The sequence below is a fragment of the Centroberyx affinis genome, unplaced genomic scaffold, assembly GCF_046629955.1.
Source record: "Centroberyx affinis isolate AG114_WGS23_722 - 3 ecotype Tasmania unplaced genomic scaffold, CSIRO-AGI_Caff_v1 ptg001394l_1, whole genome shotgun sequence".
NCBI classification, from domain to species: domain Eukaryota; kingdom Metazoa; phylum Chordata; class Actinopteri; order Beryciformes; family Berycidae; genus Centroberyx; species Centroberyx affinis.
The window spans coordinates 248,336-269,609 of NW_027279876.1; the positions used below are offsets into that span (position 1 = coordinate 248,336).

At 42.2% G+C, this 21,274-nt stretch overlaps 2 protein-coding genes across 2 annotated transcripts; both read left to right on the forward strand.

The window, feature by feature from the left end:
- The first annotated feature begins 4,713 nt into the window (after positions 1-4,713).
- Positions 4,714-8,727, forward strand: cnr2 (cannabinoid receptor 2). The gene is made up of 4 exons (XM_071526212.1): positions 4,714-4,808; positions 6,961-7,005; positions 7,334-7,436; positions 7,646-8,727. The coding sequence occupies exons 3-4, from the start codon at positions 7,367-7,369 to the stop codon at positions 8,719-8,721; spliced, it is 1,146 nt and encodes a 381-aa protein (XP_071382313.1). The 5' UTR covers positions 4,714-4,808; positions 6,961-7,005; positions 7,334-7,366; the 3' UTR covers positions 8,722-8,727.
- A 3,214-nt stretch (positions 8,728-11,941) lies between these two features.
- On the forward strand, positions 11,942-21,226 carry akirin1 (akirin 1). Its single transcript, XM_071526200.1, has 5 exons — positions 11,942-12,296; positions 18,801-18,947; positions 19,933-20,061; positions 20,493-20,564; positions 20,746-21,226. Exons 1-5 carry the CDS (start codon positions 12,092-12,094, stop codon positions 20,754-20,756), a joined length of 564 nt encoding a protein of 187 aa, XP_071382301.1. The 5' UTR covers positions 11,942-12,091; the 3' UTR covers positions 20,757-21,226.
- The last annotated feature ends 48 nt before the right edge of the window (positions 21,227-21,274 follow it).

The following is a 21,274-nucleotide window of genomic DNA, read 5'->3' on the forward strand; positions in this document are numbered from 1 at the left end:
ACACCAAAATTGGGTTGTTAGCCCAAGATTTGTGGATAGTTTCATTGTAGCTGATGTTAACAGACTAAAAATATCACTTATGGGAGATAAAGGTCACACAGACTGTTTTACTGCTGGCTAAATGCCTGATGTTGTTACTCTTTCTTCTTTCTTCCTATATCAAGTTATTTACAGAAAATGCTCAAGTAGTGGGAAAAGTACAGATATTTAAACATCCTCAGAAAGTAGTTTTAAAAAAAAAATCTACTCAAGTACCGTAACTAATGTGGTTGTAACTAGTTCTTTTCCCCTCTTCTTCTTTAAGTGACATGTGTCCTGAATATCATGGCATGTTATGTTCTTCCAACAGGTTTTACTGGAGTCTACTGGTCCAGGTCTAAAGGATAGAGGAAAAAAACACAGGCGTCATAGTTGAACTCATATCTAAGTCCACAGTCAAGGCGTCTTAACCGTCTTGAAAGGGATTTAATTTATGAGAGTTGTGCAACATTTTGTGTGTCAGCCAGCGCTCAGAGCTGCGGGCCATAGGAGGACACTCCCCACTACACAAGGCCTGTAAAGGGGGAGGGGCTCTGCTCATAAAGAATCACCTATCTATGGAAAACTAGGTCACTGAAAGGCTCCTGTAGGTCATACAGGACCAAAGAGGTGGTCAAAACGCCAAATTTGACCGGTCGTAAAAGCCTTGCTAGTGTAAACACAGCGTCACAGACATAGTGAATGTGAAGCAGGCCGCCCACTCCAGTCATGGAACGTGTAATGGAAAATACATTCAGAGCAAGAGTCACGTCCAGATACTGTACTTAGATTTCTAGCAGCGTTTCCCGTCTCACACAGACATGGATTACGCAAGGACACACAGACAGACACACACACTCTCTCTATCACTGGCAATGTAGTTATTGGGTGTTAATGGTGAAAAGTAAGCAATCAAAAGTAGTTTCACATTATGACTCTGAATAGTTTGAAATGTATTGTGAAACACTCCCACACAAAGAGTGGGTGGAAACTGGGAAAGAACAGTTTCACACCACTACACTAATCATTTGGGCCATTACCAAAGACCCTTTATAATACAGTATATTACATTCTAATGAGTCTCTTATGTAACATGTTTCAGCGCCATCCTCTCCAAGAAGGCCATCCAACTATGGAGGATCAACAGTCAAACTTAAAGGGGCAATTAGTACGATTTTTACTGCCCCATAGTACAACATTACCATAATATATCTGTGGGGGCCAGTGGTGGAATGTAACTAAGTACATTTATTCAAGTACTGTACTTAAGTACAATTTAGAGGTACTTGCACTTTACTTGAGTATTTCCATTTTATACTACTTTATACTTCTACTCCACTACATTTCAGAAGGAAATATTGTACTTTTTACTCCACTACATTTATTTGACAGCTTTAGTTACTAGTTACTTTGCAGATTTAGATTATTAATACAAATTATAAATCAACTAATAAATTATGATATATTTTTATAGGTTAAGCTACCCAGCAGTATATAAAGTAATTAAAATTAGCTCCACCTTTACCAGCTGCAACATTAAAGTGATGAACACATTAATGCATCAATAATTATAGTCCAATAACATTATATATATGATTCTGAAATGGGTCATTCTGCATAATGTCGACTTTTACTTTTGCTACTTTAAGTATATTTTGATGCTAATACTTTTGTACTTTGACTTAAGTAAGATTTTGAATGCAGGACTTTTACTTGTAACAAAGTATTTTTAAACTGTGGTATTGCTACTTTTACTTAAGTCAAAGATCTGAATACTTCTTCCACCACTGGTGGGGGGTTTATAGGGCTAAAACACTTCGACACTATTAAAACAGCTACTGGTACCTTGGAATTCTTTTGTTGTTTGGAGGTGTATTTTTCTTGATCTGTTGCCATGTATCTGATGATGACATGGCATGACATCATGATATTTCCAGTGTAGCTACAATGGAGTTTAATAGCAGAATTTTTTTCAACCATCTAAAACATCAGCAGTAAATGTCAGGTTTTGGTGTCAGTCTTTCAGAATCAAAGAGCAAGGCCTTCTTTGTAGAAAAACCATTTTGCACGACGTTCAACAACCATACAAGGAGAAATCTATTAAAGAAGAGGCAGAGAGACCAATTTCCACTAACAATATAGACCATATTGCAACGCAGCCATAAGATATGTTGTATTTTGAGTAGGGGAGCAACTCTTGCCCTCTCTACCTACATGTAGCCTACAACACACAGCTGAATTAATCAATTTCATGCCCGCTCTCTAGTAATTGCTGTTGTAGTTGTTGAAACTAAGGCATTCTGGGAAATGTAGGAAATCAATAACTGACGAAGATGTAGACGAGGCAGGTTGAGGCAAAGAGCGTACACCAAAAAAATAAATTACAACACTTCATCACAAAATAACTCCTGGAATATATTGAACCTCACACATTGATGATATATAAGTGTAAGAGTATCCAAGGGTGGATTTTTCCTTTAACTGCAAGCCCTTGCACCTTCGCAACTAGTGGCTCCCCCTGTTGTCTGCGACGTGACACTGTACCCTCTCTTAACCATCCCTCCTGCAGTGTCGATTTGCAAATTGAAAATGGCAACTGGAAACGGAAAAAGAAATGGGAAAAAAGCAAACCGTCTTTAACTTTTTAAATTGAACTTTTAAATTGAGTAATTCGTTTTATCTTTTCTTTTGTTTCTCAATTTCGACTTTTTGTTGAATTTGCCACTTTTTCTCTTTTAAATTTCATTTTTACATTTACATTTTATTATGGCATTATTATTCTGAGCAGAATAGTAAATAATAAATCATTTGGCATGAAGCGATTCCATTTTAATTTGACTCTTTTTGATATGTCCAACACGGCAGGACTTCACAAGAAGCTGCTTGTTGTTTTTTTCACATTCATCTGGTCTGGCAATTTGGGATATAGAGGAGAGGAAATTTGATTAATAGATATAGCCTGAATTAATATGAAACAGTAAAACCAGCTCTGACTGAAGCTTGCATCCATGGGGTGATTTAAAAAAGGGTTGTGTATCAGTCGGATGTAATCCAATTGGTAATCAAACGTTTCGGGCTTCATGCCATCCTGTGCTGTGTTCTGCTCTGTCCTAAAGCACCTGCTGACTGTGACAGAGAAGAAGCCTGATTGGAGCTGTGCTGTCTGCTCCTAATCACATTTCCTGCCTTCTGGGCCGTTGGATCTATCGGGTCAATGATGGGGCAGAAGAGGGGAAGACACTGCCAGTGCACCAGACATAGCCATTGTTCATATTGCCAGACCAGATGGAGTTTTTTTTTTTCCTTTACTTGGACATTGTCTAAATACAAATGTCTCCCTGACCTATTTGCCTGTCAGGTCGTTTGATATATTTATTGGTCCTAGTTATTGTGTTATTTAACATACTTTTCCTCTATATTGAGAGGCTAAAATAGAATTATAATTTATTTCAGAATGCCTCAGGTATGTGATATTGTGACCTGATTAAATTGTTATTGAAATAGCATTGTGGTTTTTTGCCAGAAGGACACAGTCTAAATTGAACTGCCCTGATTACTGAAGGAACCGCTTATCTGATGGATATGAAGCAAGTTGGACTTTATATCTATGTAGGACAATAAAGATTGAAATATAAAAACAACCTTTTATCCCGTCACCATCCACTGCCATGTTAGTGAGCTCATTATGTCCACTGGAAATCCATGGTTACTTAGCATTGCCCCCTGTTGCACTGCAAACAACATTACACTCTGACTCATCCACTGTTAATTTGTGTGTGAATGTGAATTTACCAGTAAGGACCTCAATACAGCTGGTATCACATGCATTTGTTTGATGAAAACATGTTTGGCTGTATGTTTTTTTTCTTTTCAAATGGAAAATGTTCACATTAAAAATTGAAAAGGAGAAGCATGTTTGACTTCATGAGTTCTATATTGATTTTAAGAAGAACATAAATGCATGAAAGTGAAAGGACCAGATAGACAAGGCAGCCTGGCTTTGGTTTTTAGAATAAAAAGTCAAATGTTAGACCGCTTTACCTCTAACTCGCTTTGTCTTCCTATCATTAAACCACATTAATTGTAAACCCCCACAGTGTTCAGCTATTCTAGATACTTGAGCGCCCATGTCTGTTATAAGGCCACTTAAAACGAAGGAGAGGGGAAAATCATTTGGGATGGAGATGGTTGCAAAACACCAAGTCCTTATTTTTATTCACAGCAATGGCTGTTTTTTGTTTGTTTTTTAATAAAAGGGAGATAAGGTGTTTTTTTCCCCTCCTTTTTTATTGACATGTTTTCACACCCACCCTAGCACCTACTATCTCAAGTGCTCCTCTCCCCAGAGTGTGTCCTGACCCTGTCGGCTTGAAGGACACAACACACAACGGTGTGTGTGAGCACTTCAGTGGGTTCAAATGGTCACTATCTGTAGCCTATATCTAAGGAAATTTTGGATTTAGGCCTTTCAAAGTTGGATTTGTAATGAATAGACTACTGGAGACACATCCAAAAGAACTGAATCCTATTTTTTTTTTCATTAATGTTATCGCTGTCTCCAGCTGTACTCATATACTTCAAAAGGACAGTTTGGTCTCTTTTATCTCCCTCCCTCCCTCTCGCTCTCTCTCTCCTCTCTTACCACAGTCACCCCTCCTTCTCTTCCCCCCTCACTCTCTCACTTTGACACCAGTGAGGTCTGCAGCCTGTGCGATGATGCTGTGGTTGTTCTGCTGCTGTGTAAATCAGGTCATCTAAAACACAACAGCACTGACCGGAGAACACTCAAGGTAAGCTCCCACAAGGTCATTTCATTATAGGAGTATAATTCTTTGATATAATTATTATATCCTGACTGGCATTATGACAATATTTAAAGATGCAGCAAGTTTTAAGGAAAACTGTTTCTCACAAATGTACCAGGAGTGTAACTGTTCTTAAGCTTCAGCAAGAATTTTTTTGCAAGTGTATTTGAAAACTAGAGGCAATTCTGTTACTTTGTGACCTTTTTCATAGCAATGCTGCTACTTCGCAGGATTCAAATTGTCTTTTCATTTGTCTACTTATGCCAGAGGGGCTTGAAATATTTTGAAGCAATGTGGCAGGATGTGACAATGACAGTGGGTTATTGCCACATCATATTTCAGCATCGATGTCGCCACTGATGTGTGACTACTATGGATGTCCATATTTATGACTTTACTTTTTTGGACAATCGTTTGCTATAAGGATATGACTGGATTGAGCATCTTAAGAGAGAAAATGTATCGCCCCTTCAATCAAGATCTCCACCATGGGGGAGGATAGAAAGAAAAGCCTGAGGTGGTGTAATATCCAGAGTGCATGCTGCACCCATATGGCCCTTAGTCGAATTGAGAAATATTGTCCCTCAAGTCAATAAGGGACTCTCTGGAAACTAATTTACTCCCACCCCTTCTGCCCATATGTCCTCTATGCTTTCATAAGGCAGTGCCTTATTTGTGGTGAAAAACAGAAATAATAATCTTCAGGAACAGAATGAAGAAAAAGCACTGGAACAAAGGGCATGGTGATCCATTTGTTTGGGTATAAACGCTCCCTCTCCTCTGCCACTGGGGATAGTGATCACTCACGCTGTGGGTTATCTGCTATCTGCCTCGTTGAGGAGGAGCGCACTGGGAAGCAATCATTTAAGCCTGTACTTTGCATACATTTTTTTTTTTATCTTTGGCACAGTCCTTTAACTTTCTTTTTTAATTAATTCAAAGTTTTATTTTTAATTCATTGAAAGTTCTCCAGTTCTGAAGAACCTTTCCTTTCAGATAGATTTATAATTTAACTTTATTTTACATTTGGCTTAAGTTGTAGCCTGTAAAAAATATTTCTTATGTTTAAGCTATACAGTAGCTACAAAATATTCCACTGTGGAATCCAGGCCATCAGTTATGGGTGAACACTGCCGTTTATCACAGCGCCATTTAGTTTGATCTAATCCTCTCACATCAGCTTGTCACACACTTAGTTTAATCTATTGATTGCATAGGTTCATCCTATAGGAGATAGTTTAGCTCACTGATGTCTACAATCCACCCATGCATGACCAGCATGCTCAAATACAATCCCTTCTACTGCCAAAAGAGGGCAGTCTCCAACCTGCCAGCCAAGATAATAGGACAAAGTCATGTATTTCCTGTTATTCCCATCTCTGCAGGTAACTGAATGCAGTAGTCTCCCAAAAAAAGTAACTGAGGGAATATGTAATTTTCATTGTGGTTCTGTTCTCCGGAGTATCTCAATTCACAAAATCATAATAAGAATCACTTAAATCACCAAGGTTTCGCAGGACATACTGACACACATGGTACAAAGACAACAGGATCTTACATGCAGTGCAGAGGGACAGTGACATACTATGGACAGTAGACTATACATATCATTCTACATGTTTAACATTCCCAAGCTGTGTGCATTCAAACAGCATGGCATTCAGTACGGTTGCAGCTGTGGAGGGAAACCTACAAACCACCAGTGTCACAGAAGTTACTGGTTTTAGAACGTTACAGCTATTGTTGTTCATAGGCAGCAGCCAAGAACACACCGAGATGGGAAACAGTGGCTCATTTCAGCAATCACACTGTGATCACATTGGCCTCATTAAGTGTTTCTACATGGGGAGGGAGTTTTGGAGTCATCACTGATGAGGGGATTTTGACCAAATTAGTAATTTTTCCTCTAGCCAGGAGGGGTTTATAGCTTTAGACCCTGATCTGTGAGGCCCCTTGTGACTATTTGTCCAATGACCACATCAGCTGGTACTGTAATGGTCATTATCCCTTCACCCTGGCCTTTCCTAAATGACGTTCTGTCTTGCCTCACAACATCTAATGTTTCTTTTTAAGCTTCCAGTTGAATATTACCAGACACATAAAAAGTAATCACATTTTCTACCTTTTTTCTTCACAGGGAGTTGCTGATTCATCTATTTGGTGTAAAAAACCCAAGGTCAAGGTTGGTAGTTAATGACAATGAAGTAATCATAGAGATTAAACCATTTGTTTTTACAGTATTTCTTATCAAATCATTGGTTTGCAGATACTTTTTCTCACATATGAACATGTACATAGAAATAAAGTTGAGAATGGACAAAAATGAAAGATAAATCCTTTTGCACAAGTTTGATTGATTACTCTAATATGTGGCTGTAGAAATTCATGTCAGATCGCTATGTAATGATAATTTTTGTTACTCAATACATCTTCGTTCATTATGGCTGTTCGTATGTCAGTTATGTCAAAGACAAAGATTTCATCCACCATTTACTTTTTTTCCTAATTAGATTTTAGCATTAACCCAAAAAATAACTGTTGTGATGGCGGAATGGGACGGTCCCACCTCTTTAGGACCCACAGAAGCCAAAGAGAACACATCATCGCCCATGGGTATGTAGTCAGTAAATACTTTGCATCTTTAATTTTCAATAAAATTTTTCTGAAAGTTTTTGATCACAATAAGTAAAAACAGAATTCAAATTAGTTTGGTTTCAAATATAATGAGTACAGTAATGATGCTAGCTATAGTTTCAATTTATTTGTCCAAAACAAAAGATTTCCATGAGATGTACCTCTCTGTGTTTTTCTCAACTGACCAGCTAATCTGGAATGCTACATGGTCTTGACTAAGGCGGAGAAGACGGCCATCGGCTCCATCTGTTTCCTGGCCGGTCCTTTCACCCTGCTGGAGAACGCTCTGGTGCTGGGGGTGATCGCTGCCACGGCCAGCCTGCGGCAGCGGCCTTCCTATCTGTTCATCGGCAGCCTCGCCCTGGCTGATGTCTTTGCCAGCTGCTTCTTCACCACCAGCTTCCTGGACTTCCACCTGTTCCACCGCAACGACGGCCCCACTGCCTACCTCTTCAAGTTGGGTGGCGTCACCATGGCCTTCACCGGCTCAGTGGGGAGCTTACTGCTGACTGCCCTAGACCGCTACCTCTGCATCCACCAGGCCTCCAGCTACAAGGTGCTGCTGACCCGCCGCCGAGCCCTGCTGGGTCTGCTGGTTCTTTGGAGCGCCGTTATCTTCATCTCCTTCTTGCCTCTGATGGGCTGGAGGTGTCCCACAGCCCTTGCCCCACCCTGCTCACGCCTCTTCCCCTACATCAACCAGGCCTACCTGGCCTGTTGGACCAGCTTCATCCTGGTGCTTCTGGCCCTTATCTTGGGGGCTTACGCTCTCATCCTGTGGAAGGCCCACCTCCACGAAGCCTCCATGACCAGCTTCCAGGGAGCAGTGGGGACAGGCCAGGCCCGCATGAGGATGGATATCCGGCTGGCACGGACCTTTGGTCTGATACTGCTCATACTGGTCGGGTGCTGGCTTCCTGCCCTCTCCTTCATGATAGCTGATGTCTCTGTGCACCTGACCCATGCCCAACAGAGGGCCTTTGCCTTCTGCAGCACCCTCTGCCTGGTCAACTCAGCGGTCAACCCCCTGCTGTATGCCCTGCGCTGCCGAGAGCTGAGGGTTGCTCTGCTGCGGCTGTTGCAGGGCCTGTTTGAGATTGGGAGTTGCCAAAAATCCACGGGGGACTCAAGTCCAGCACTGCCCACAGGAGAAGACAACAGCTGTACCAATTTCTCTGAGGGTGAGGCGCCCAGGATTGCAAACAGCCAACTGAACTCGGTCTCGGCCAGGGTGGACCAGCAGCAGCTGAACATTGGAAAATGAGAGGGGCGGAGAGACATACAGGGGGAATAGCTATACAGTTAGAGTAGCATATGTTCGTGACAGTATGCTGGTGGTGAAGAGGGGTGATGATAATTAGATAATACAGCGTAACAACAGACTAATGATAATAAAAACACATCATCAAAAGATTCACTGTAGAGTAAGAATGAAATCTACAATACTTAAGAGTAGGATTCATTGTGGACAAATCATTAGTGCTTAGTATAATTAATTAACTTGCCTTTTTGAACAAGATTTTTGTGGTTAAGACTATTAACTATTAGGTGTGTAGGATAAGATCAGGAAGTCTACAAAATGTGGGAAACATCCCGTGCACTGTGTCTTACTTGTAATTACAAGAACTAAGAGACAGTGATTAAAATAATTGATTAAATTGATTAAAACTATTAAAATATTTTAAAGCACTAGCAATAGAATAGAATAGAATCTTCATATTTCCAATCATTGGTTTAGGCCAAGCAACAGTTTTAGTTGTTGTTTGGACCGTTTTAGGCAGGCATGATGTGTTCTGACCACACAGCACTTACCCTTTAACCTTTGCCCTCTCTGCCTCCCATGCCAGTGCTTTAGCGCTCTCGCTACTATGAAATATTGTCTTCTCTGAACTGAACTGCTGACTTTTGGGTTCAACACACAGGAGAAAGGTGGATGTAGTATGCTTGTTTATGTTTGACTGTTTGTCCCTGAGCGCGCAGGAAAAGAGGACGTTGTGGGTCGCCTATTTGCCCATGAATACTGCAACATTACAAAAGCCCTATGCATGGGAGGATTTTACACAATGTTGACCGCATGTGAGTACAAGCAGTGTGCGGAGGTAAGTGGGGCACATGCCAGGAAGAGGATGAGCCCAGAGCACAGATACTGGAACACTCTTTGCAATAGTAACAACTGGCAGCTATAGTAAAACAAGCACTGACATGCGCTCACGAGCACGCGCACACAGAAAGATGTCACTATAGTGAAGTTATCACAAAATACTCAAACACAATTGTTGATCTTTACGTCTTGTGGATACTAGTCAATATACCTGTTTAAACCACTATATCAAGTAATTAAAATTATACTTGAACACTTTATTTTGACTCTTGATGTCTTTGTTTTTCCTCAAAGCAATTCCATAAATGAATATTACTCAGCTCTATGCCATCTTTACTCCTTATCAAGTGACAAAGCAGATTGCTAGGTGGGCAATCTGGTGTTTGCACTGCAGCCAAAAGCTGTATGATTTGTAGTTGTCTCCTCTCCTGTATCAATTCCCAGGACATCCCTGTTGCCAGAGGTGACAGGCTGGAGACAGGGTGTCTGCCATGCCAGATCATCAGTCAGACAAGAGTGGAAAAATACGGGACAGTTTAGGTGAGGGGTGAGCGATGGCAGAGACTGAAGTAGGAAAATGAGGAAGAGAGGGGGTACGGGTGCATTTTTAGACATACGGTGCCTAAAAAAAGATAGAGTGGAGGATGATTGCAGCTGATATGCACATCCTTTTATATCCGTTAGATAATGGTGGACAGTGGACAGATTAGACGTTAAAATGGATTTTATTTTCCAAAAGGCTGCAAATAAAACAGGAGGCAACCGAAATGGAGAATGTGAGTCTAAGAAGCAACCAATTCAAGGCAGATGCTGAAAACCAACAGCATAACTTCATCTCCAGTGTCTGCTAGCACCTTTTGGATGAGCTGCTAAAATGTCACCTTGACTGATATTGCTGAATGCGTTCCCAGCAGTATCACATGAACAAGGTGTGTCAGATGCAATCTACAACATCTCCACACTGCATGACTGTGTCCCTGCAGCTACTTCTCCTCCACAACAGTAATGACTGCACATCACCAATGCTTTGTTTGCTTTTACCAATAAGCCAGGCCCCTAGTACATTATACATAATTTGCTTAATTTGTTATGCATGCACCCCAATTTTCCACTCAGGGATCAATAAAGTTAATCTTATCTTGTCATCTTGTCCTATGTACACCAACTCACCCAGGGAAATTTCTAGCACATGTAAACTTGCTTTGCAGACAAACTGATTGTGAGGCCTGAAGAAAATCCAGTGGTCGAGAGAGCAGCTAATATGAATTGATGGGTGATTCATAATTGGACAATGCCAGTTTCAGCAGGTTATTCAAAACAACAGACTGCAATCAACGTGTGACTGGTTAATAATGTGTGTGATAGAGTTGATAAGACACAGGAAGATAAGAGCAGCAAGTAACCTAACTAGCTATACATACAAACGTGTTCATGCAGTGTATATGATAACACCTGTAATTGCATGCCGCTTGTGTGCAATCAGTCAGACACAGGCTGACTGTACCATGGCAGTGTTGAACGACAAATGGAATATTTGGTTATTTCTTAACTGCTTTGACAAGAAGTGCTATTTCCTGCCTAGTTTGATCACTGTGCCACTCATTACATGGCAAAGTGGAACAGCAGGCCCCAGTCATAGCCTTCTTCAGACATTAATGGTTCTAGTCACAGCAGACAGTGCAGTCAGGCTCCCAACACTTTCTCTAATGCAGGGGCTAGCCTATATTTTTGCTTTATGACACTTCACTAGGCATCTCTAACCTAAATCATTATCTCATATGACCACACAGTCATGCAGAGACAGTGACCGTCGGGTATCATTGTCCCTGATGTAGCCAGTATCTATCAATTATATATCCACGAACTAGAGTCTACTTTGTATTCAGTTTAGCAGACAAAAGGCGAATTTGAAGTGCCGGTGTAAGGACATTAGAAAACTGAATGCGAGGTCTGTTGGTAGTTGAAACACGGGATGGGGTTTCTATCTATATCCAGAAGAAGCTCTGCTTTCCGTAAAACAAGGGTAAAGTCTAATCTTATTCTGAAGTTAATTTATTATCTACCCGATTTACCTGAACATCAGACGTCTCGTGAACCTTCAATTTGAGTTCAACTAAAAACAATCGACACCAACAATAGGGTTGGAAGGCAGCAACACGGAGCATAAAAATAGCACGACAGATGATAAAAATAACAATTTATGCCAAATGATTAATAATTTTTTTAGAAAATGTGTCTTAATTACATTAATATTCCAGATGAGTGGAAATAAAAGCAAACAATGTATTGTAAATATTCGAGATCCCCCTCTTTTTCTGAATGGTATGATCAGACACTGTGACGTTGTAAAAATTCAGCAGGCAGGCTCGGCAGTTGGCTTACTACTCCAGTGAAGAAAATCCGTTGTTGTGAGGAGAGGAAGAAAGGCTGAAGAAATTCGAGGAAAGCTTAACATAAGAAGTGCCGGCGTTAAACCCTCATTTTTGCGGGTCGGTTTTTCCCGAACTTATTTTTTCTGTTTTGTGTAGCCAACATGGCTTGTGGAGCTACGTTAAAGCGGTCGATGGAGTTTGAGGCCCTCCTCAGTCCCCAGTCTCCCAAGCGGAGAAGGTGCAATCCACTACCGGGGACTCCAAGCACTCCGTCCCCTCAAAGATGCAACCTCCGTCCCCCAGTCGACAGCCCATCGCACTCGATGTCTCCTCCGGCCATGGGAGGTGAACACAGGCTCACCCCAGGTATAAAATTGTACCAAATTTAGCGTTTTGTCTGCGTTTCTGGGTGGGTGTCATGGGGGAGGGGGTTTGGGTGGAGTGGAATGGATAGCTAGTTGAAAGAATCAGAATGGGGGTTGGAGGCTAAACGTTAGCCCAGCTAAGCTAACGTTAGCAAGGTGGACGTCGTCGCTAAGTTACCAACATAGAACATTTTACCGATTGGAGGATTTCCACATACTTAACGTTATACATTAGAAACGGCTGGTTAGGAAGCTAGTTTGTGCCATTACTGATCTTGCCAGCTCACATTGTATTATTAGCTGAGTGAGTTAGCTTAAACCGGCTAATGTTAGTTTGTTACCGAAAATGTTAGATACATTAATAAGTCCTGTGCTTAAATTGTGACAATAGAAATTATTTCTAAAATTTGCGTAAATGAAGAAACATGACTGCCAAATCAGCTTTGCCTTCATAATTTCAAGTCTGACCATGGCATTGTCTTATTCTCAGCTATTGAAAACAATAAACAGATTCAATTTAACGTTGTTTTAAAACACAGTATGTAGAAAACAATAGCTTCATAGTAAGCCCTCCTTTTGGTTTTACACCTGGGTGACTGGCTAGGCTGTTCGTCGATCTCCTAAAAAGCCAAATGGCATCACAGCAGTCTTTGGCAAATCATTGCAGGCTGTTAATTAGGAGCTGCATGGCTAACGTTCCTTGTCTTTAGTGCCACAATTGTCTTGAACGGGAGTGGGGGGTTACCATTCTGTACGAGAACCATTTCTCTCCCTCCTTTGGCCTGAAAGGCATTGTTCATTTTCTATATGCCTATACTCTTCTTTCCCATTCAAATGCAACTCCCCTGTGAGCATTGGATGGGTGTGGGGGGCACAAGTGGAAGCAAGATAATTACCTGGATATCTCCACAGCAATCCAGTGAGGCTTATTGTATGTGCCAGTCACTGGGACTGGGCAGGATGACAGTGAGGCCTAATCCTTACACTTTTTGAATTCTAATTAAAAATTGCTGGGCCCCGTTGGAATTATCATTCCATCACTGGGAAATGTAAGAGAGGATAACAAGGTTGAGACAACTCTACTGCTTACACTTACCTTCTTTAACCCCCAGAATGTTATAGTTTATGCACCCAGTGGCTAAAAACCCATTGCCTTTTGGCATAGCTTGTATCAGAAGGACCAAGGTCCCTCCTGATGCAGTGAAAAGCATTGTGTGTGAAGAATTTAAGTGACTCAGAAATCTAATAAGAATGTACACGACTGCATCCCTGACCACCAATTTGTATTGACAGGGCACCCCTTGGACAAGAAGTCTTTTGTTTTAGGAGTGCTCCCATCCCTCATAATTACCCATGGGCTGTGTCTTCAGGCACTTGCCTCATTCATTCATCTGTTTAAACCACCTTTATTCTGCCTTTGTATATTGGTATCATAGATTTTTGACTGCTTTCCATCACGTAACTAACCAAGGCTGATGATGCATATTTGCAGCATGGCTGTCAGCCAACACCCCCCTCTCTTCAGTGCTCCATGACTATTGTGTTTCAGTTGGCATTCTCCATGGAACTCAATTCACCTGCGGAGTAGGGAGTGTAATTTCTAGGAATCCACCTAATTCAATTATCGCAGTGAATGCGTAGCATTACCCTTTGTTGTCCTCCAGTGGTGTGGTTGCATCAAAATGAAACCAGGCACATGGCAGGGCTGGGATTGAAATTCCAAAGCTATTGTGACCCCAAAAAATATCTCAATAGTGCATGATTACCTGGAAATACAAGTGAAACATGAGCTTGAGCTATGAGTGAGTGGTGTTTTGATTAAAAATAAATAAATAAACAAGGATAACTTTGTCTAGTCCACACAAGTCTGATTTGTGCAATGTGGCTGTTATTTTGGTTGTTTAGATAAGGGGCAAATCATGCTGCGTTTTGTTCCTGTTTGGCATTGTAACAATATAATATGCTGCGTAACACTGCAAGATGATATGGAGGGTGGGACACTTTTGTCTTAAACATAATACCAGAGAACTTTGGTGTCAGCCTTCACACATGCAGGTGTCAACAGATGTGCAGGCTTGTGTGACAGATATGCAGAAGGAGGTGTAGCCACAGCTGGCTTCCTGTGAAATGCATTTTGGTGAAATGGGTTTGGGCATTTGGGAGTTTTTGGGAGTTTTTGTTTGCAAGAGCAAACATAATGGAGTTCACTGAAGCCAAAAGGAGAAGACATATTTTATTCTTTGTCCCTTTTATTGCTTTGGCTATGTATGCAATCTGACTTGCTCATTATGTTTGCTCTACAGAGGGGTGTTCATAGTGTAACTATGTTATGTTAGTACACAGATAAATCATCAAGATCAGTTTATTCCAACTGTCTTACCTCACATTGCTTGACCTAGCCTGGATTTCATGCTATGCAATCGACTGGCCTCTAGTGCACTCCCATTTTCTTCAGTGTCTGCCTGGCTAGCTGAATTACAGCACAGCAGCTGCAGAGGGTGAAGGAATGTAGATTTGTGTGCGTGTCTGTGTATGTGCACGTGCACGCTGCAGACATGAGGTCCGGATACCAGGTATTATGCTCACCTTCACCCAGAAAGAGGCCCCTCATGGGACTGGTGCTGTAGGCCTGCCTTTCTGCTATGGTTTGCCAAGTGAAAGCAGTTTTGTATTTAGCTAAAGGTCAGCTGTCACCCCTCCCACCCCTCTCTACCCACACATGCTTTCCAGCTAGTCAGGTTTGCTTTGTGGTGAAGACGGTGGTGATCTGTGACTATGCAAGGAACCAACTGCAGGCTTGGCATAGGGAGCCGTCACCGCCAGGGCATCTTGAGGCAATTATTTTATAATGTAGATAGGATCAGCAACTCCATTCCCATCCTCCTCCGTCCTTGTGCTACCAGTCGGGGCTTGTGCTTTGGTTAAAATGCCCCCAGATGACAGACGAGCCTGGGTGCCTGCCTGAGGCATGATGTTGCCTGAGCAGCAGGACTGGTTTAACTGACTGGTTTAACGCCCTCTCAAACCAGAGTAGTGGGTGGAAAAGTGCCCAGGTCATAGTTTGGGCCTAATTAGTGTACTGTATACCCCATAGGATATTTGATGTGATCTGTGTATTGCAATCAGGTCCAGGTAGGCTAACTTTCTCTTGGCTACATTGGCTGGGATATTCCAACATTTATCACTATTTTAGAGACTGAATGTCTTAAGTGAGAGCCTGGTTGTTTATCTGCCAAAGTAGGTGGTAGGGTTGTCTCATTCACCAACAGTAGCCAACATTTGCCAGCATTTGGCTGGTGGTTGTTAATTCCCTACCTTAACTGATTTATGGGCCTAGCACTGCACAGCACCTTAGATCTTCCCAAGACAATGGGGTTTGGTCAGTTAAGCCTAGATCAGAATTGCGATGCAGGTTTTGCCCTAACTTCGTATGCTAATGTTGGATTGATTTTTTTTCTCCTGTGTTTCTTTTAGACTTGAGTTGAATTCATTATTGACTCTGGCCTTGACTATTTGTCTTGATGCAGTTGAAACATAATCCCAGCTATGTCTATCTTTGTATCCTTGCTGTTCTTGCTCCAGATTGTTACAATAGGTATTTCAGTGCCCAACTTCCCGATAGTCAGCATGTTAGTTGCCAGTTCCCATTTCTGTCTGTGTTTTGCAACCAATGACGATCATTCTTGAATTCTTAACTGCAGAATGTCAACTTGAACTGACCCACAATACATCACAGGCTACTTCCTGGTAGTTTGGGCATTTTAAGCCCCCCTCACTATCCTTCAGCAGTGAAGGGTGAAATGAAATGAGTCAGACGCCCGTTTTCTCTCCACCGCCCCTCTTTACCCTCATGTCCAATCTATCTGGCCAATCTCCTGTCGTATTCACTGTTTTTGTTTGGCCTGTGCCTAAGCCTTTTAGCTGAGGCTTTCTCCACTGCTTTACCCCGGCTCCCGGAAGTCTCTGTGATTGATTGCTTGGCCTGGCTGTGACAGGGTCATTGTTGCCAGGCAACGCCCACGATTGGGATTCTAGTAGTTGGCAGTGCTGGAAGTGACTGGCAGCAGGGGAGGGTTTTCACTTGTCAGTCAGAGGTACCCCAGAGTACTGAGATCACTCAGCATATCTAGCTGCACTGCAGAATAGATCTCAAACATGTTTTCACTGCCTTGAGTCAGAACTCTGCATTTACTAAAATCTGCTTCATACTGAGCGCAGTTGGGCTCACTGTAAGATTTTGCCCACTACGCTAATGCAAATTGTAGGGACGGGACAATAAATCAAAATTCAATATATTGCGATACAAAAAAGTGACAATACGTATCGTGGGGCAGAAAAATTAATTGTGATATTAGCTACATTTTATTCTGTTGTAGTTATCACAAATGAGATGGCTTGGCCATCACAGCTTCACAAGCTCTCCATCAAAATTATATTATTCGTACTTAGTTACATTACATTACGTTACATTTTTATATTGTTTACATTCTAGCAAGCCACTGCCATTGCTAGAGAGATTTGTGAAACCCATATCGCATGTAGAATCATATCGTGAGATTTAATTTGTGCTAAAGATCTATTCTGGTTGTTTACCATTGTACTGCTGTTTTGTTTTATGTTTGTACTCCATACCACGATGTGTGGTCTAGAGTAAATAACATCTGAATCAGATAAGCATATAGTCCCATCCCTAGTAATAGCAGTTTCAGACGCATGCTAAACTTTGTGGCAAAGCGGGGAAGAGATGATTCCAAGCCCTAATTATACTCATCCATTTGTAGGGGACAAGATTTAGTTTTAGGGATGTTGTACAGCCTCCAATGACATAGCTCTATTAAGTGTGAAAGCTTTGCTGCAGCTAAACAAACAGAGCCAGTCAGATTAGGGTTCTGTATTGTTAATGCAGGAAGGCTTCAGTGGCCCGTGACCCCCTCCCCTTGCAGTATGTTTTCATTGAAGGCTCCAGTTCAATAATGCACGACCACATATCGTGGCTCTTCTCTTAAAATGGCTCTGTGGAGAAGATCCTGCTTTCCTCCCCATTCAAAGAAGTGTATTGTTGTTGAGCAGGCTGAAGTAGCAACATGGCTGCTGGCTCTCTCCCCACCCAAGATAAATGAGGCAGGGCTCCCCAGATAGAGGTGCAACATATGCGCAGGCACTTCACCCCTCCTGGAGTGGAATAAGATAAGTCCCTCTCGTGCATTTGGTTATCAACTCTGGTTCAGGTGAACAGCAAGAGGTCATGGTGTTTTTCTGTTGTTTTTCCCAGGACGTTTCTGAACTTTAACCATCTGATTAGATGTGTATGTGGTAGCTGTAGCTTTAAGCTGTGTTTACAGTGGGCAGCAGGGTAGCATAGGGTTCATCTTGAGGGGGAAAGATTTGAGACTTTTCCATCACCCTCCATAGCTCTATCCACATGTGCCTGTGTTTAAGAACCGGCGTTGCTGTGATCACATGGTGATTGAGCCGGGGCCCAGCCCAGTTTTCTCCGAAAGAGGGCTGAAGCAGGGGTGCCCTGTTTCACACAGTCCTTCCGCACTGCAGTCCAATATTACCCAGATCTGTCCACACTAATCGGTCTGCTTTATACACACATGGAAGCCTCAAGCGTCTGCACAACCGCCATATTGGCCTCAAGAGAATAAAAGGTTAAGGTTTTTTTTACTTTGTGTCAATGTCTAGTAAAGTACCACAAATTAAGTTTCAGCCTAGACCTGAGCCTTTTCAACCACTGCAGCATGGCATTGTGTCTGTGTCATGAAAGACTTTGAGAGTGAAAACTGATAGTCATAAGATCACAAAGTGAGTGTGTTCACTCGGTTGTGTTTTGTGTGTTTGTTTGTTTTTTTTAATTTGTCACAGCTGTGGTAGACATGTCACTGATGTCGGTCTTGCCTGCACTTTAAAGCTCTACTTCCTGTCAGTGCGTGCTTTTTCTTTTGAACCCGTGCTAGGTGAAGATTGCACAGAGGAAGTGTGCATAGCTGTAGGTCATGTTCAGTGAACCTATAATATCTCCAGATTACAATACATGATTATAGCTTCCCGTAACAGCACCTATTCGATTTGGAATACATTCAACATCAGATGAATGTGGTTGTGCTGCTTCTCTTCATCTGATTAGGCTTGGATTTCTGTGTAACCCCCCCATTTAAACTCCCTTACAAAGCAACGACGCTATTAAGCGTTATTTCAGCGTGCAAGAACTTGTTCTGCCAAAGGCTAACTATGTAGGCAAAGACAACATTATTATTGGTTGTGGCTCCAGGCTGAGTCTAGTTTCACTCTGTATCCAACCTTCCCTGGAATTAATTGGTCTGAAAATTCCTGTTCACATGGTTGCACTGCTTTGATCCAGTATCTGCCACCTAAACCAGACCAGTGCAGTTCAACTTTCACCATGGTGTGGCAATGTGAACCAGTGTGTTGTCGTGTGTCCTGGTGATCTTTGGCCTGGTTTTGACTGTTTGTGTCCTTGTTTTTGTTTGCTCCCCTACAGAGCAGATCTTCCAGAACCTCCGTCAGGAGTACAGCCGGATCCAGAGGCGGCGGCAGCTGGAGGGGGCCTTCAACCAGACCGAGGCCTGCAGCTCCAGCGAAGCCCCCAGCCCCAGCTCCTCCCTCGCCGCCCCCAGCTCCCCACCAGGTAGGAGCAACATCCCACCATAAACCTACGTCTACTGTGGGCTGCACGCGCCCATCAACTGCTGTCACACATCTCACTGTATACATAATCTTAGCTCGGGTTTACTAGCTTTGACTCCTGAAGCCATGCCATGTCTTCTGGTCTTATATAGCTCAAACGAATAGAGCAGGGCACTAACTAAAAAAAGAATAGCAGTCCATACAGGCATGATGTTCAATTTAAAAAAATTCCAAAATGAAAAATACACTTCGAACTTACTATACTAGCATCTGATTGTACTTTGTAGCTGTATTGTAGTGTGTTTCAGCTCAGCTTTTGCTTACATTTGTGCAAATAGTGAACAAATGCAAAAGATAATTGTGCATATTGATGGACACTTTCCCCCTCTGCTCCTCTTTCAAAACAACGCATTCTGTGGAGCAGGTAGAACATCACATTGACGTGAGACTGATGGTGGGGCAAAGTGCCGCGTTTAGTGGAATTTTACATGGTGTGAGATGTAATCCAAGCCCAGGGTCCTCAGCCTCCTTTGCTTGTTTAGTCTCACTCCACAGGATCCTCTCATAGATCAGACTGGCCTCACTACTACTGCCAACCTGGCCTCTTTCTGTCTCTGAGCCTGCTGTTAAACCCTCATCCTCACTCTGCCATCCTGGCCTGTGATTTATAAACATTTTGGTCCAAGCGGGTCATAGCAGACCTCAAAGGCCTGGGGCAATGAATCACCCAGCCAAAGCTGGATCCAGTTGCACTGTGAAGGAGACATTAGGGAGACATGGAGAAAGGGTCCTCATTAGTGCCACATGACCCTCTTGGGCTGCTGCCGCCACGGAGGTGAAGGAGGACAAAAAGCAAAGCTGTAAATTGCGCCTGGCCCAGCACCTATTTCTGGAGAGAGGACATTGCGGTCTCTGTGACTTATCACTGTATGGATGATGTGAGTGTTTCAGCCTTTTTATAGCTTGTGCGTTTTTGTGTTTCTCAGGTGCCTCAAGGAAGGACCAGCCCTCGTTCACACTGAGGCAGGTGAGCTACCTGTGTGAGCGCCTGCTGAAAGACCATGAGGAGAAGATCCGGGAGGAGTATGAACAGATCCTCAACACAAAACTCGCAGGTACCAAACATTCTTGTATATGTGTACTACATGCTGATATTAGCAGTGTCATTGGAACTATCACATAGTTGTTCTCGCCATCACTTTTTGCATTCTGGCAATGAAGCAAAAGTGCCACTGTAATATGGGAAATATCCTGCTCCTTTAACAGGCTCTTTCCACATAATGGCTGATAATTTCTGCAGCGCTGGCTCCCCATGGTTGCTTCAAATGAAATTTGTAGATGCTTCTAGATGCCAAGACTGTAAATGGGCATGGAATGGAATTGTGTTATGGTAGCTGGAGTGAACGAGTGTGATAAAGAGGGTGTAATTGTGTTTAGCAATTGAAGCAAGACTGTATTCACTCATTCCTGTGCCCCATCTGGTGTTTGAGTCTGCAGCACTGCTGTTTGTACTAACACCCTCTCACCCCATCCTCTCCTCTTCCAGAACAATATGAATCTTTTGTGAAATTCACACAAGACCAGATCATGCGAAGATACGGCGCCCGGCCTGCTAGTTGTAAGTATCACCAACCACCACACATCATTTTGCTTCAGAAAAACAAACATTCCTCAGTGGGAAGTATAGATTTCTTTTTTTTTTTTTTTTTTTCAATGTTCAGAGTTCAAAAGCGTGATCTCATGTTTGTTTTTTGTTTCTGGCTGCAGCACTCATCCATTAATCAATTCCTCTGTTCCAGATGTCTCTTGAACTCGCATCGATGAGATCCCGGCTTCCCTCTCACAAGATGGCTGCTCTTCTACTGCCCCCTTTCCACTTGATTTTCAATTTGTTTCCCTATTTTTTCCCTCTCAAGCCGTTTGGGTGCCATGGTTTATCCACAATTTTATTTTATTTTTTATCCAAAACTTGATTTCTTACTCCAAAACTATTGCTGCTGGCCAAAACTTAGAAGAATCTGAAAGATAAAAATGTATAAAGCCCCTTTTTGCCCTTTCTTGTTGATATGCTCTCTCTGGAAATCTTGACTAAAGCAGATTTGTGTCAATCTCTTGCCGGCGCTGTAGAAAAAGCTTGGCTAATGTGATCATTCTGTATAACCTGCCAGCAGCTGTATTTAATGGCTCCTGCTTCTCACATTCTCACACTTTTCTTGCCCCCTCACAACTCTTTACCTGAGAATGTGGATTTTTTTTTCCCCTTTTGAAAAAATAAAAGTTCTGTGATTAAAATCTGTTGTCTTGATTTAATATGGAAATGTTTACTCT

What these genes read in the sequence shown, in the direction of transcription:
- cnr2 (XM_071526212.1), top strand. Translation starts at nt 7,367, where the DNA reads ATGGCGGAATGGGACGGTCCCACCTCTTTAGGACCCACAGAAGCCAAA. An exon ending in GAACACATCATCGCCCATGG is followed by an intron (nt 7,437 to 7,645) that starts GTATGTAGTCAG and finishes TCAACTGACCAG; the next exon opens with CTAATCTGGAATGCTACATG.
- akirin1 (XM_071526200.1), top strand. Translation starts at nt 12,092, where the DNA reads ATGGCTTGTGGAGCTACGTTAAAGCGGTCGATGGAGTTTGAGGCCCTC. An exon ending in TGAACACAGGCTCACCCCAG is followed by an intron (nt 12,297 to 18,800) that starts GTATAAAATTGT and finishes GCTCCCCTACAG; the next exon opens with AGCAGATCTTCCAGAACCTC. An exon ending in CGCCCCCAGCTCCCCACCAG is followed by an intron (nt 18,948 to 19,932) that starts GTAGGAGCAACA and finishes TGTGTTTCTCAG; the next exon opens with GTGCCTCAAGGAAGGACCAG.